The sequence below is a fragment of the Carcharhinus amblyrhynchos genome, chromosome 21 (assembly GCF_965287045.1).
Source record: "Carcharhinus amblyrhynchos chromosome 21, sCarAmb.v2.hapA, whole genome shotgun sequence".
Classification (NCBI taxonomy): domain Eukaryota; kingdom Metazoa; phylum Chordata; class Chondrichthyes; order Carcharhiniformes; family Carcharhinidae; genus Carcharhinus; species Carcharhinus amblyrhynchos.
In genome coordinates, this window is record NC_137344.1 from 7,952,169 (window position 1) to 7,965,418 (window position 13,250).

The 13,250-nt window shown below is 44.3% G+C and overlaps 1 protein-coding gene across 1 annotated transcript in view; it reads left to right on the plus strand.

Annotated features, from left to right (window-relative positions):
• Window positions 1-7,407: 7,407 nt before the first annotated feature.
• Window positions 7,408-13,250, plus strand: part of polg2 (polymerase (DNA directed), gamma 2, accessory subunit) — a 57,976-nt gene continuing 52,133 nt past the window's right edge. The window contains exons 1-2 of the mRNA XM_080209431.1: window positions 7,408-7,489; window positions 8,935-9,522. Of these exons, the coding sequence (XP_080065557.1) occupies window positions 9,021-9,522 (502 nt within the window). The 5' untranslated portion in view covers window positions 7,408-7,489; window positions 8,935-9,020. The remainder of the gene's footprint in view (window positions 7,490-8,934; window positions 9,523-13,250) is intronic.

Sequence of the window (13,250 nt, forward strand, 5' to 3'; positions counted from 1 at the left end):
TAAATTGTCTGCATAGATCATATTGCACTCAGAGGTGCTTCCATACAATTGTGATACATGTAATATTCACTGTATACATTCATTGTAAGTCATACAGCCTGAAGGGGTTCTATACAATTCCCTCACCTAGGGTTGAAAAGTCTTAGACAGCAACCTTCCCTCACTGCACTTCTGTGGTAGCTGTTCCAAGCTTTAGTGTATCCCTCAACACATAGTTCTGGACTTTGGAATCAGCCAGTCTGCAACACTCAGTCATGGACATCTCTTTGCATGAGAGACCAATAGGTTTCAGGCAGACCAAACATTGTCTTTCATCGAGTTGATCTTCCAGCAATAGCTGATGTTTGTCTCGCTGTGCTTCCCTGGGAATAGCCCATAGGGCATAGGGTCCTGCTTCACTGCGCAGGATGAACCTCAACAAAAACCACCTCATCTCTCTCTCCAAACCTTTGCAAAAGTGCGTTTGACAAGGAGGTGAACAACAGTCAGTTCTCCAAGGTTAGGAGCATCAGCAAAATGAATGAACAGGAGCTCAGCCATAGCAACCTAACCATTGAGCTTTCGATATTGTTACAGAAAAGGGAGAGATCTTCACCACCTTAAACATGATATGCAACAATCAAACCTGAAGATAAAGATAGACACTGAAGCAAATTGTAATGTATTGTCTTGAATGCTTTGGGAACAAGACCCATATGCAGCATTCGGCCCTAATACCTGGGTGGACCTTATGGATTATGATAGACAAACCATCCGCATCAAGGTGCAGCCACTCTCCATTGCACACGCAGCAGTTTCAAGTTTCATATGGTTTACCAGAACATAAGGCCACTGCTAGATCTTTGGGACAGCATCATACTCTGGCTTATCAAATGTGGTTCAGAACAACATGCTTTGCAACAACAGACTCCAGAAATGAGACAACATAAAGCCCTCTTCAATTGCAAAGTCACTGGCAAGCTACCAGTAATATACCGTGTGAGATTAGATGAAAGATTGAATGAACTTGGGCTGTTTTCCCTTGAGAGACGTCGGCTGAGGGGGGATCTAATAGAGGTTTATAAGATTATGAAGGGGATAGATAGAGTAAATGGTGGTAAGCTTTTTCCGCTATTGGAAATGGATAGAACGAGGGGTCACGGGCTTAGGGTGAGGGGGGCTAGGTATAAGACAAATATTAGAGGGCAGTTTTTCACGCAAAGGGTAGTGGGGGTGTGGAATGCACTGCCGAGTAAGGTGGTGGAAGCAGGCACGTTAGGGTTGTTTAAGAGTCACTTAGACAGCCACATGAGCGGGCTACATATAGGGGGATATAGTAGGCCTTACTAAACATTGCAGGCTTGGGAATACGTTTTGCCTCAGGGATGTTAGTCTTTGCCTGTTTAATAATGAATTTTTTTGTCTCCACAGGCATTTAAGTCCAGCAAGGGGCATGCATGCGGCAGGTTGTAGTGGGCTGCTCTTGGACGTTGCTTCGGGAGTTGCCTATTGCTTCATGTCGTTAGTGTGCTTAAACTGGACCATCTCGAGGGCAACATGACAGCTCAGAGACTATCTCTGTTACTGTGCGGACACATGGATTTGGGCCTGTGTCTGTGGGAGTTTGCACGTTCTCCCCGTGGTTGCGTGGGTTTCCTCCGGGTGCTCCGGTTTCCTCCTACATCCTCAAAGATGTGCTTTTAGGCTGATTGATTGGGTACTAAATTGTCCCTAAATTGGACCTCCCTGATCCTCGCACATTAGGCGTAGACTAAAATCATGAATAGGTCACTGAGACAGTGGGACGGTGGCGCGGGCTCGTTGGGCCGAAGGGCCTGTTTCCCGTGCTGTGTTGTTCTTTGTTCTTTGTTCTTTGTATGATTCAGTACCACCAATAGTTTGTGCTCTGAGAAGAATACCAATAGTAATGAAACAGAAAATAGTTAATGAGCTGCATTGATTGATGACATTGGGTGTCCTAACTCCCATAAACGAGGTCAGAGAATAGGTTTCAACAATTGTGGCCGCAGTAAAGATGGTACAGTTAGGATATACTTGATCCAGTTCACTTGCTCAGGCCTCATCATCTCATCACTGAAGACAGTGGAACAGGTGATATGCCCATATCAAAATTTTTAGCATCTTTGATGCAAAATGTGGGTTCTGGCAGAACCCATTAAATCTTCTAAACTTAAATATTCATGTCTTCAGTTGGCACATATCATTTTCTGCATATGCCCTATAGGATCTTCACTGGCAGTGAGGTCTTCCAACAGTGCATGCAGCAACTCCTTGCAGGCCAGCCCTGCAAAATCTTTGTTAATAACAATTGGTCTGGGGAAATATTATGCAAGAACATTGCACTTCTTCATCTTGTCCTTGATAGAATCAGGATCATGTAGCTGGTTCTTAATCTTGCTAAATGCAGATTCGGGGTTGACCAGGTTCCTTATGTGGGTCACTTACAGCTAATGGCACGAAGCGGGATTCAGAAAAAGGCTATATGAAAGGTGGCTACCCTCATGGACAAGCAGGCATTATGTGCTTCTTTGGTATGATAAATTATCTTCCTAATTCATTTTGTGATTCAGTGAGGTCACTGGACCTCATCATCTGCTCCTCCACCAAGCTGTCAAACGGTGTTGGCAGGAGCACCACACTGCAGTCTTCAACAGACTCAAACAGGTGCTCTCAGCCCCACCGACGCTACAATACTTTGGCATTCGAGCATCCAAACTTATATCAACAGCACCTCACAACATGGACTTGTTGCAATTTATATCCTAAATGGCAGAGCCTTTGCTTCAAGTGCTCTCACTGACAGTTGTTACGCACAGTTCCAAAAGGAACACCTCGCTTATTCCCCGGTCACAAATTTCATACATGTTCATGGCAATTGTTCAAACTGATCAACAGCCAATCATAGTTATCCTAAAAAAACTCATCACAAAGTGTATCTACAATTGCAGCACATGATGCTAAAGCTACAATCTCAGCATTATCTACAAACATATTGAGGAGCTGTACTTGGCCAATGTTCTTTCAAGAGCCTTCCTACCCACTACAGCCCAGCAGATTGTGAGGAAGACATAGACATTATGACAATAAAGGTGCTGTCCTGTAGAATTCAGAAACTCAAAGGTGTCTTAAAGACGGACATCTCCTGCACAAAACTGCATGATATCATCAGGAGGGGCTGGCTGGTCTGTGCCCTCAAGGGAACTTCCCGTCAGAGAAGAACTAACCAAACAGAACGCATTGAACTGGTGATCAGCAATCTGTCACCCCTACTTCTCTTCAGAGGTGGTGCATCCAGCAACTTCACCAGGGGCACTCTGGGTTGGAAGCAACTAAATATTGGGCCAAGGAACTACTATTATTTGCCCTCCATGTACACCGACATGGAAAAGAAAATCTCCAGATGCACATCATGCAATGCACTCAAGCCACATCAAACAATACAACCCACTACATCTATATGAGGTCCCAGACCTCTCACAGTCATTCACAGCAGCTGACATTTTCAAATGGAATGGTAAACAACATCTGGTCTTGGTCCACTGATATTCTGGGTGGTTTGCTCAAGCTCAAGAGGCACTTCACCATTTACTGCATCCCTCAGAGGCTCATGACAGATGATACTCATTAATTCATCTCCACTGAATTTAGAAACTTTGAATACACAAAACAAAACTTTGAGACTCTGAGCACATCGCAAGCTGCCTCCTTTAACTGCAGCCCAACAACTTGGCTAAACAGGTGGGGGGGGGGTGGTCGTGGGATGCTAAGCCAAACATTTTAAGTGTTCCTGAGGTCACACAAATTACTATGCTGCACTCCTCAACTTGTGAAACATGCCATGACAGGGTCTGCCCTCATCAACTCAGTGAATATTCTCCAGGTGCACTAGAACTACAGTTACTATTGCCAAGGCTCCTACAGCACAAACTCGAAACCTGTATAACTGGTGCACTCATGGAACGTTGATTAAGAGGAAAGCAGCATGATGATCACAAGGCTTACAGACACGGCCCTTTACCACCTGGTCAAATGGTCAGGATCCAGATCACATGTAGCCATCTGGTAGCATGTGCTAGCAGTGGCACACTGCCATGCCACACAGCTGAACAATTAGGTGGTAGCCTTGGACACTACCCACTGTTTATGAAACAGACATCACCTACTAGAAGTATTGGAACCAGCACCAGCAGAAGTGACAGTACCTCAGCCATTCAGCTGACAAAACAGACCCCCTTCAATGGAAATTATGCAACATGTCCTGCACCGACTGGGCACATCGATAAGGTGGCAGCGGGGGGGCGCTTGGGTTGGGCTATGCACAAGCTGTAACAGCTCAATCTATTTTCACCCTATGTAAATAGTTACGTATTATTAGCCTGTTCAATCTATGACACATTTTTTTGTCATAAAATGGTTTGTCCACAATGTCCACACACACTTTTACATCTCAGTACCACTGGTTGACCCAACATTGAACAATGAATACAATGAGACGGCCAATGAACCAGAACAGCCGACAGGGAGATCTGCAGTGCAACAACCGAAGAGAAAAGAGTCGAATTGGACTCCTCCGGAAGGTCGCTCCCCTCGACTTGACATGTATGCCCAAGCCATCAGGAGGTGCGTCAATGCCAGATTCATCAGCCGCACTCACAAGACAGCCCTGAACATCACTCAAGCACAACACAATGCCATCCGCGCTCTCAAGACCATCCGCAATATTGTCATCAAAGGAGGGACCATCATCATACTGAACAGAATGGATTACTGCAACGAAGTGTACCAACAACTGAATAGTGAGGAACACTCCAGACAGTTATCCACAGATCCAACCAAAGAACACTCCTCTCAACTCAACAGACTGATTGAGACATTTGATCCGGATCTTCAGAACACCCCACGTACTCTCATCCAACGTACTCCTCGCGTTGGAAATCTCTACTGCCTCCCAAAGATACACAAGGCAAACACACCTGGCTATCCCATTGTATAGGGCAATGGGACCCTGTGTGAGAACCTCTCCGGCCACATCGAGGGCATCCTGAAACCGAATGTCAAAGAATCCCCCAGTTTTTGTTACAACACTACAGACTTCCTACACGTGGAACAGTTGAACCAGGAACACTCCTCATCACAATGGATGTCTCAGCAGTCTACACCAGCATCTCCCACGACAATGGAATTGCTGCAACTGCCTCAGTACTCAATGCCGACAACTGCCAATCTCCAGATGCAATTTTACAACTCATCCGCTTCATCCTAGACCACAATGTCTTCACCTTCAACAACCAGTTCTTTATCCAGACACATGGAACAGCTATGGGGACCAAATTTGGACCTCAATGTGCAAACATCTTCATGCACAGGTTCGAACAAGATCTCTTCACTGCACAGACCTTCAACCAATGCTATGCACTAGATACATCAATGACATTTTCTTCCTTTGGACTCATGGTGAACAATCATTGAAGCAACTATATGTTGAGATCAACAAGTTCCATCCCACCAACAGACTCACCATGGGCTAATCTCCGGAATCGGTTGCATTCTTGGACACACGCATCTCCATCAAGGACAGTCATCTCAGCACTTCACTGTACTGCAAGCCCACGGATAACCTCACGAAGCTCCACTTCTCCAGCTTCCACTCTAAATATGTTAAAGAAGTCATCCCCTACGGACAAGCTCTCCATATACACAGGATCTGCTGAAATGAGGAGGATCGCAACAGACACCTCCAGACGCTGAAAGATGTCCTCATAAGAACAGGATATGGCGCTCGACTCATCAATCAACAGTTCTGACGCGCCACAGTGAAAAACCGCACCAATCTTCTCAGAAGACAAACACGGGACATGGCAGACAGAGTATTCTTTGTTATCCAGTACTTCCCCGGAGCAGAGAAGTTACGACGTCTTCTCCGGAGCCTTCAACATGTCATTGGTGAAGACGAACATCTTGCCAAGGCTATTCCCACACCCCCACTTCTTGCTTCAAACAACCCACAACCTCAAACAGACCATTGTCTGCAGCAAACTACCCAGCCTTCAGTAGGACAGTGACCATGACACTAGACAACCCTGCCAAAGCAACCTCTGCAAGATCTGTCAGATCATCAACACGGATGCCATCATCTCATGCGAAAACACTATCCACCAGGTACATGGTACATACACTTGCAACTCGGCCAACGTTATCTACCTGATACACTGCAGGAAAGGATATCCCGAGACATGGTACATTGGGGGGACCATGCAGACGCTACAACAATGGATGAATGAACACTGCTCAACAATCATCAGGCAAGAGTGTTCTCTTCCTGTTGGGGAACACTTCAGTGGTCACAAGCATTTGGCCTCTGATCTTCGGGTAAGCGTTCTCCAAGGCAGCCTTCACGACACACGACAGCGCAGAGTCACTAAGCAGAGACTGATAGTCAAGTTCTGCACACGAGGACGGCCTCAACCGGGATCTTGGGTTCATGTCGTACTATCTGTAACTCCCACAATTTGTCTAGGCTTGCAAAATCTCACTAACTGTCCTGGCTGATGCCAAAACACATCCCTTTAACCTGTCCTACATTGTTTGTACCTTTAAGACTTGATTACCTATAAAGTCTTGCATTCCAACCATTATTTTGTAAATTGACTTTGTGTCTTTATATGCCCTGTTTGTGAACTGAAATCCCACTCACCTGACGAAGGAGCAGCGAGCACTCCAAAAGCTGGTGGCTTTTGATACCAAATAAACCCATTGGACTTTAACCTGGTGTTGTGAGACTTCTTACAGTGTTGACCCAACATTAACAGGGACAATGTAATCTGAGCGGTCACTGATGACACAATTATTTAAGAGGTCGCCTGATGGAAGCACGGGAGTTCATAGAATCATGTAGCACAGAACCCTTTGGCCCACCCAGTCCACACCTACAAACTGGGAACACTTGAAATCACAGCTAATCCATGGAGTACAACCATGGAGTAACTGTGGAATAAATTAAAATTTATTCCGTAACTACAAGTCCTGGATCGCCAAGTCTTTGGGGACCCAGGACTTTTGCACCCTGGACGTGACCCCCTTTTTGATTCTCTCCCACACCCTTGCCACATTAGTTCCCAATGCATATATTAGCAAGCATTTTCAGGACAAATCCTTTAAAAATATATATTTCCTAATAAAAAAATCCGATTCTCATTCCAAGAGGACAATAGTTACAGCACTAAAGCTGAACATCTTTAACGAGAGCGCAATTTGCTGAGAGGGGCCCATTTGCGAAACGGGTAAGATGTCCGCTCCTTTACCAATATGGCCGACGCGGCACCTTTACCAAAAAGGGGTTCTGAATGGCTGCGCAGGCACCCTCGGTTCCGATGGCATTCAGGAAATTATGTCATTGTAGTCGCGAGGCCGGTTGGTAGTGGCGCGAGCTGTATGGAGGCGGATGGTTTAACGGTCGGCGGCAAAGTAGCGCGTGGGAGCTGTGTGTGAGGTACAGTTCCTCTCAACTACATTCAGGGCTCTTAATGCTCTGGACACCGAGTGTTGAGCATTTTTTTAGTTTGTCCGTTAGGTTCTCCGCTGAAGTGAAATATATAATAGGGTCTCCTGCCGAAAACCAAGCGGTACTAATGGTAAATGGGTAGGTAGTACGGTAGTTAACACTGCTGCCTCACAGCACTGGGGATCCAGGGTTCAATGCCCGGCTTGGGTCACTATCTGTGTGGAGTTTGCACGTTTTCCCCATGTCTGGACATGTTCCCTCCCACAGTCTGAAAGACGTACTGGTTAGGTGCATTGTCTGTGCTAAATTCTCCCTCAGTGAACCCGAACAGGTGCTGGAGTATGGCGACTAGGACTTTTCATTGTGGTGTTAATAATTAGGGAGGGGGAGGTGAAAAGGGATGGCCTGGATGGAAGATGAGACAAATGGGGAGGTGTATGGTGGACGGAGGTGACTGAGAGGACTTGGGTAGGTAGGGGGAAGTAAAGGTGGGTGGGGCACTGACTGGCTTTTAAATGCCTGCACTCTTTAGAACCTCTGCTGAAGCTCCTCATGGTTGCTGTGCATTTTTTAAAAATAATTTTCTGGCTTCAATCTGAGTTGCCCACAATAAATGGATGCAAAGCATCTCTCTATTGAGCCCTGCAAATACTGACAACGTTAAAAACTCTGACAACACCAGGTTTCAGTCCAACGCCGGCACATCCACATCATGAATACTGACAACTCCAGCAGCTATCATATACCCCACCTTGATGGTTATAAAAATAGATGCTTAAAATCAGCAGCTCTGGCAGCATCTGTGTAGAGACGGTTAATATGAATGATCCTGCTACAAAACTGAAAAAAGTAGAAATACGTAATTGTGTGGATTTTGTTTGGGGGTGTGGTGGAGTAGGTGTAGCAGAATTGAATAAAACAGAACAGACCAGGGCTAGGCCAAGGCAAAGGAGATGTGGGTGTTTTTTCCTGGATGTAAGACAATGGGGTGGGTTAATGGTGCTGTTTTGCTTGATTTGTATGCCAGTTTAGATAGCTCTTGGGGAATCACAGCAAAAATTTCTTCCTTGGCTGATGTTTACATTGATAATTTCAACATGGTTAATTAGGTGGTAGGAGTGGGAATCCTGGATCATTTCCCACTTACTCCCTGCATTCAGACACAAGGTGCTCTTCGTTGTGTTTACCTAATTCTGCACATAAATACAAATAATAAACTTTAGTGTAGGACAACTATGTGGAAATATCAGCAGAGGGCTGATAGTTCTTGAGTTTTTACCTTGAACTGATCTGAATGATCTGATTATCATAACAATAAATGAGAACCTGTAGGTATGAAATATCCTAACTCAAGTTGAACTTTCAAAAGCAAAAAAAGTTTATTACTATGGATAAGCTTATTTTATTTATATATTCTGTTTATTTTCCTATAGATACTTTGCGACATCAGTTTTGTTCCAAAATGACTTCAAATCACTCAAATCACTTCAAATCACTCAGCCTTTATGAATCCTTATAAATGAAACTCACCATCATGGGATTGATGATGATGAAATTTCCTGTTCAGTCAGTGCTGAAGAAGTGGACGGTCTCCAATAAAATCTTTGGCCATTGCTTGGTATCAAGAAAATACGTTAAATCCACTGCCGATCTTTCTGGATTTACTGAAACACTCATCGAGCTTTGCCAGAGTAGGCATTTTATAACTGGAGATACAATTACCAAAGATGCTCTTATCAATGGTTGGTACAATTATGGACATTTGGGAATGGAACTCAAGAAGAACTTGGCTAGTAAGTGGTGGGACTCAGTGGTATTATCTAGAGAGCAGGTATTTGGAGTGATGACACCTCATAAGTTGATGGGCTATCGGTGTTCTGACAATAGGCCATTGAAACTGATGGAAACTGCATCATTGCACATGCTGTTGAGCAACAAGGACTTGACCAAGGAAGAAATTGTTGCTTTACTAAAAGACTCGTTGGAAGAAAGCCCTATGTTACGTTCTAATCTCCTGCAAGGTACAATAGCGACATTATTATTTAGCACTTTTAAATTTTTTTTCTCATTCTTTCTTGTACCTCCCAAGATAGTTCATGACAAGCTGCAGAACCTTTTAATCAGAATTAATAATGTCATTAATTGAATTTTCCTTCAGTTATACCTTGATTTGTTCCAAAGCACCTACATCCTGTTTTAAAAAGCAAAACGCTGGATGCTGGAATCTGAAACAAAATCAGAAAATACTGGAAAATCTTAGCAGGTATGACATCATCTATGGAGAAAGAATAGAGCCAATGTTTTGAGTTTGGAGAACCCTTTCTCAGATCTCGTGAGCAGTCTTCCAGACTCAAACATTGGCTTTACTCTCACTCCACAAATGCTATCAGACCTGCTGGGATTTTCCATCTTTTTCTGTTTTTGTTACATCTTTCTTGTCTTTATTTGTTGTCTCCAGAACTATGGGACCTCATCTAGCACATGGGTAGTCCTACTAATGCTAAATGTTACAGCAGTGTGCACTGATGTAGTAATTGCAATGTACACTACTAATTTATGTAAGATAACGGGAGTCTTGCAACACTGGTGTCTACGGGTGTGAAGATGAAATATGAGTTGGAATCACTGGGTTATTTCTCCAGATTTTCTGAAGCTTGTATCTTTTCAAAACCTTTATGCAAGCTTTCAAAACTTTTCTTTCTTATTTTTGACTTTCAAAAGCACAATCCTTTATGCATTTGAATTCACAAATGCAAACTCCTAATCCATTTATTCTGTTGTTTGAACAATTGACATTTCATTCAGTCACAAGCATTCCACGAGTCAGCTTTTTTATTTGTTCACGGGAGGTGAGCATCACTGGAAAAACCAACATTTGTTCTCTATCCCTAATTGTCCTTGAGAAAGTGGTGGTCAACTTAAACTGCTGCAGTCCATGTGCTGTAAGTACACCCGAGTTGCTGGTAGGAAGGGAGTTCCAAATGTTTGACCCAGTGACATTGAAGGAATGGTGATGTAATTCTGAGTTTGACAAGCTGCTGCGCCAAAGGCTGCTACATGAGATAAAAGTGCAAAATGTTACGGGTAATGTATTAGCATGGATAGAGGATTGGTTAATTAACAGAAAGTAAAGAATGGGGATAAATGGGTGTTTTTCTGGTTGGCAATCAGTGACTAGTGGTGTGCCTCAGGAATCAGTGTTGGGACCGTAATTGTTTACAATTTACATCGATGATTTGGAGTTGGGGACCAAGTGTAGTGTGTCAAAATTCATGGATGACACTAAGATGAGTGGCAGAACAAAGTGTGCAGAGGACGCTGAAAGTCTGCAAAGGGTTATAAATACGCTAAGTGAATGGGCGAGGGTCTGGCAGATGGAGTATAATGTTCGTAAATGTGAGGTCATCCATTTTGGTAGGAACAACAGCAAAATGGACTATTATTTAAATGGTAGAAAATTGCATCATGCTGCAATGCAGAAGGACCTGGGTGGTGTTGCGCAGAAATCTCCAGGAGTTAGGTTTGCAGGTGCAGCAGGTAGTTAAGAAGACGAATGTCTTTTATTGCTAGAGGGATGGAATTTAAAAACAACGAGGTTATGTTGCAGCTGTATAAGGTGCTGGTGAGGCTACACCTGGAGTACTGTGTACAGTTTTGGTCTCCTTACTTGAGAAAGGATATACTGGCACTGGAGGGGGTGCAAAGGAGGTTCACTAGGTTGATTCCAGAGTTGAGAGGTTTGGCTTATGAGGAGAGATTGAATAGACTGGGACTATACTCATTGGAATTCAGAAGAATGAGGGGAGATCTTCTAGAAACATAGAAATTGTTTCCACTGGGGGGTGAAACTAGAACTAGAGGGCATAGCTTCAAAATAAGGGGAAGCAGATTTACGACTGAGTTGAAGAGGAACTTCTTCACACAAAAAGTTGTGAATCTGTGGAATTCCCTGCACGGTGAAGCAATTAGGGCTACCTCATTGAACGTTTTTAAGGCAAGCATATATAAATTTTTGAACAGTAAAGGAATTAAGGGTTCTGTTGAGTGGGCAAGTAAGTGGAGCTGAGTCCAGAAAAAGATCAGCCATGATCTGATTGAATGGCGGAGCAGGCTCAAAGCTCCAGATGGCCTACTCCTGTTCCTCAATCTCATGTTCTTATGAGTCAGGATGGTCTAGGGCTTGGGGGGAAACTTGCAGATGGTGGTGTTCTCATGTGCCTCCCACCCTTATCCTTCTAGTGGTAGAGGTCTCCAGTTTAGAAGATGGTGTTGAAGGAGACTTGGTGAGTTGTTGCAATGGATCCTGTATGTAGAGTCATAGTTTTGCAGTGCAGAAAAGGCCTTTTGGTCCATCGAGTCTGCAACGACAATAACTGCCACTGAAGTTGCACTGATTCCATTTTCCAGCACTTGTCCCATATCCTTGAATATTGTGATGTTCCAAGTGCTCATCCAAATACTTTTAAAAAGATGTAAGTTTTCCAGCCTCCATTACTTCCCAGGCAATGCATTCCAGATTCCTGCCATCCTCTGAATGAAAAAATGTTTTCTCAAGCCCCTCTGCATCATCTGCTCCTCGCCCCAAAACTGTGCTCCATCATAATTGATCCTTCAACAAGAGGAACAGCTGCTTCCTTTTCACCCTATCCATACCCCTCATAACGTCATAGACCGCAGTCATGTCCCCCTTAGCCTTCTCTGTTCTAAAGAAAACCATCCAAAACTATCCAGTCTCTCCTTGTAGCCCAAATGCCCCATTCCACGTAAGATCCTGGTGAATCTCCTCTGTACCCCCTCTAGTGCAATCACATCCTTCTTATTGTAAATTGACCAGAATTGCATACAATACACTTCAGCTGTAGTCTAACCAATGTTCTGTACAGCTTCAACATTACCGTCTTGCCCTTATACTCTGATATGACTGATTAAAAACAGATGTCCCACATGCCTTTAACATAGAACACTACAGCACAAACAGGCCCTTCGGCCCACAAGTTGCGCTGATTGTATCCATACCTACCAGACCATAGAACTATCTGTAACTCCCAATCCCATTAAGTCCCATGTATTCATTCAGAAGTCTTTTAAAAGACCCCAGCGAGTTTGCCTCTACCACAACCGACGGCAGCCAATTCCACTCACTCACCACCCTCTGAGTGAAAAACTTATCCCTGACATCTCCTCTGTACTTGCTCCCCAGCACCTTAAACCAGTGTCCTCTCGTAGCGAACATTTCAGCCCTGGGAAATAGCCTCCGAGAATCCACCCTATCTATTCCTCTCAACATTTTATAAACCTCTATCAGGTCGCCTCTCAACCTTCGTCTCTCCAGAGAGAAGAGACCTAGCTCCCTCGACCTATCTTCGTAAGGCATGCCTCCCAATCCAGGCAACATCCTTGTAAATCTCCTCTGCACCCTCTCAATAGCTTCCACATCCTTCCTGTAGTGAAGCGACCAGAACTGCACACAGTACTTCAAGTGGGGTCTGATAAGGGTCTTATAAAGTTGCAGCATTACCTCCCGACTCCTAAACTCAATCCCTCGATTAATGAAGGCCAGTACACCATACGCCTTCTTGACCACACCCTCCACCTGCGAGGCCGATTTAAGAGTCCTATGGACCCGGACCCCAAGATCCTTCTGCTCCTCAACACTGCTAAGGCTCTTACCCTTGATGTTGTACTCCTTCATCCCATTGGTCCTGCCAAAATGGACCTCTACCTGTTTATCTGCGTTGAAGTCCATCTG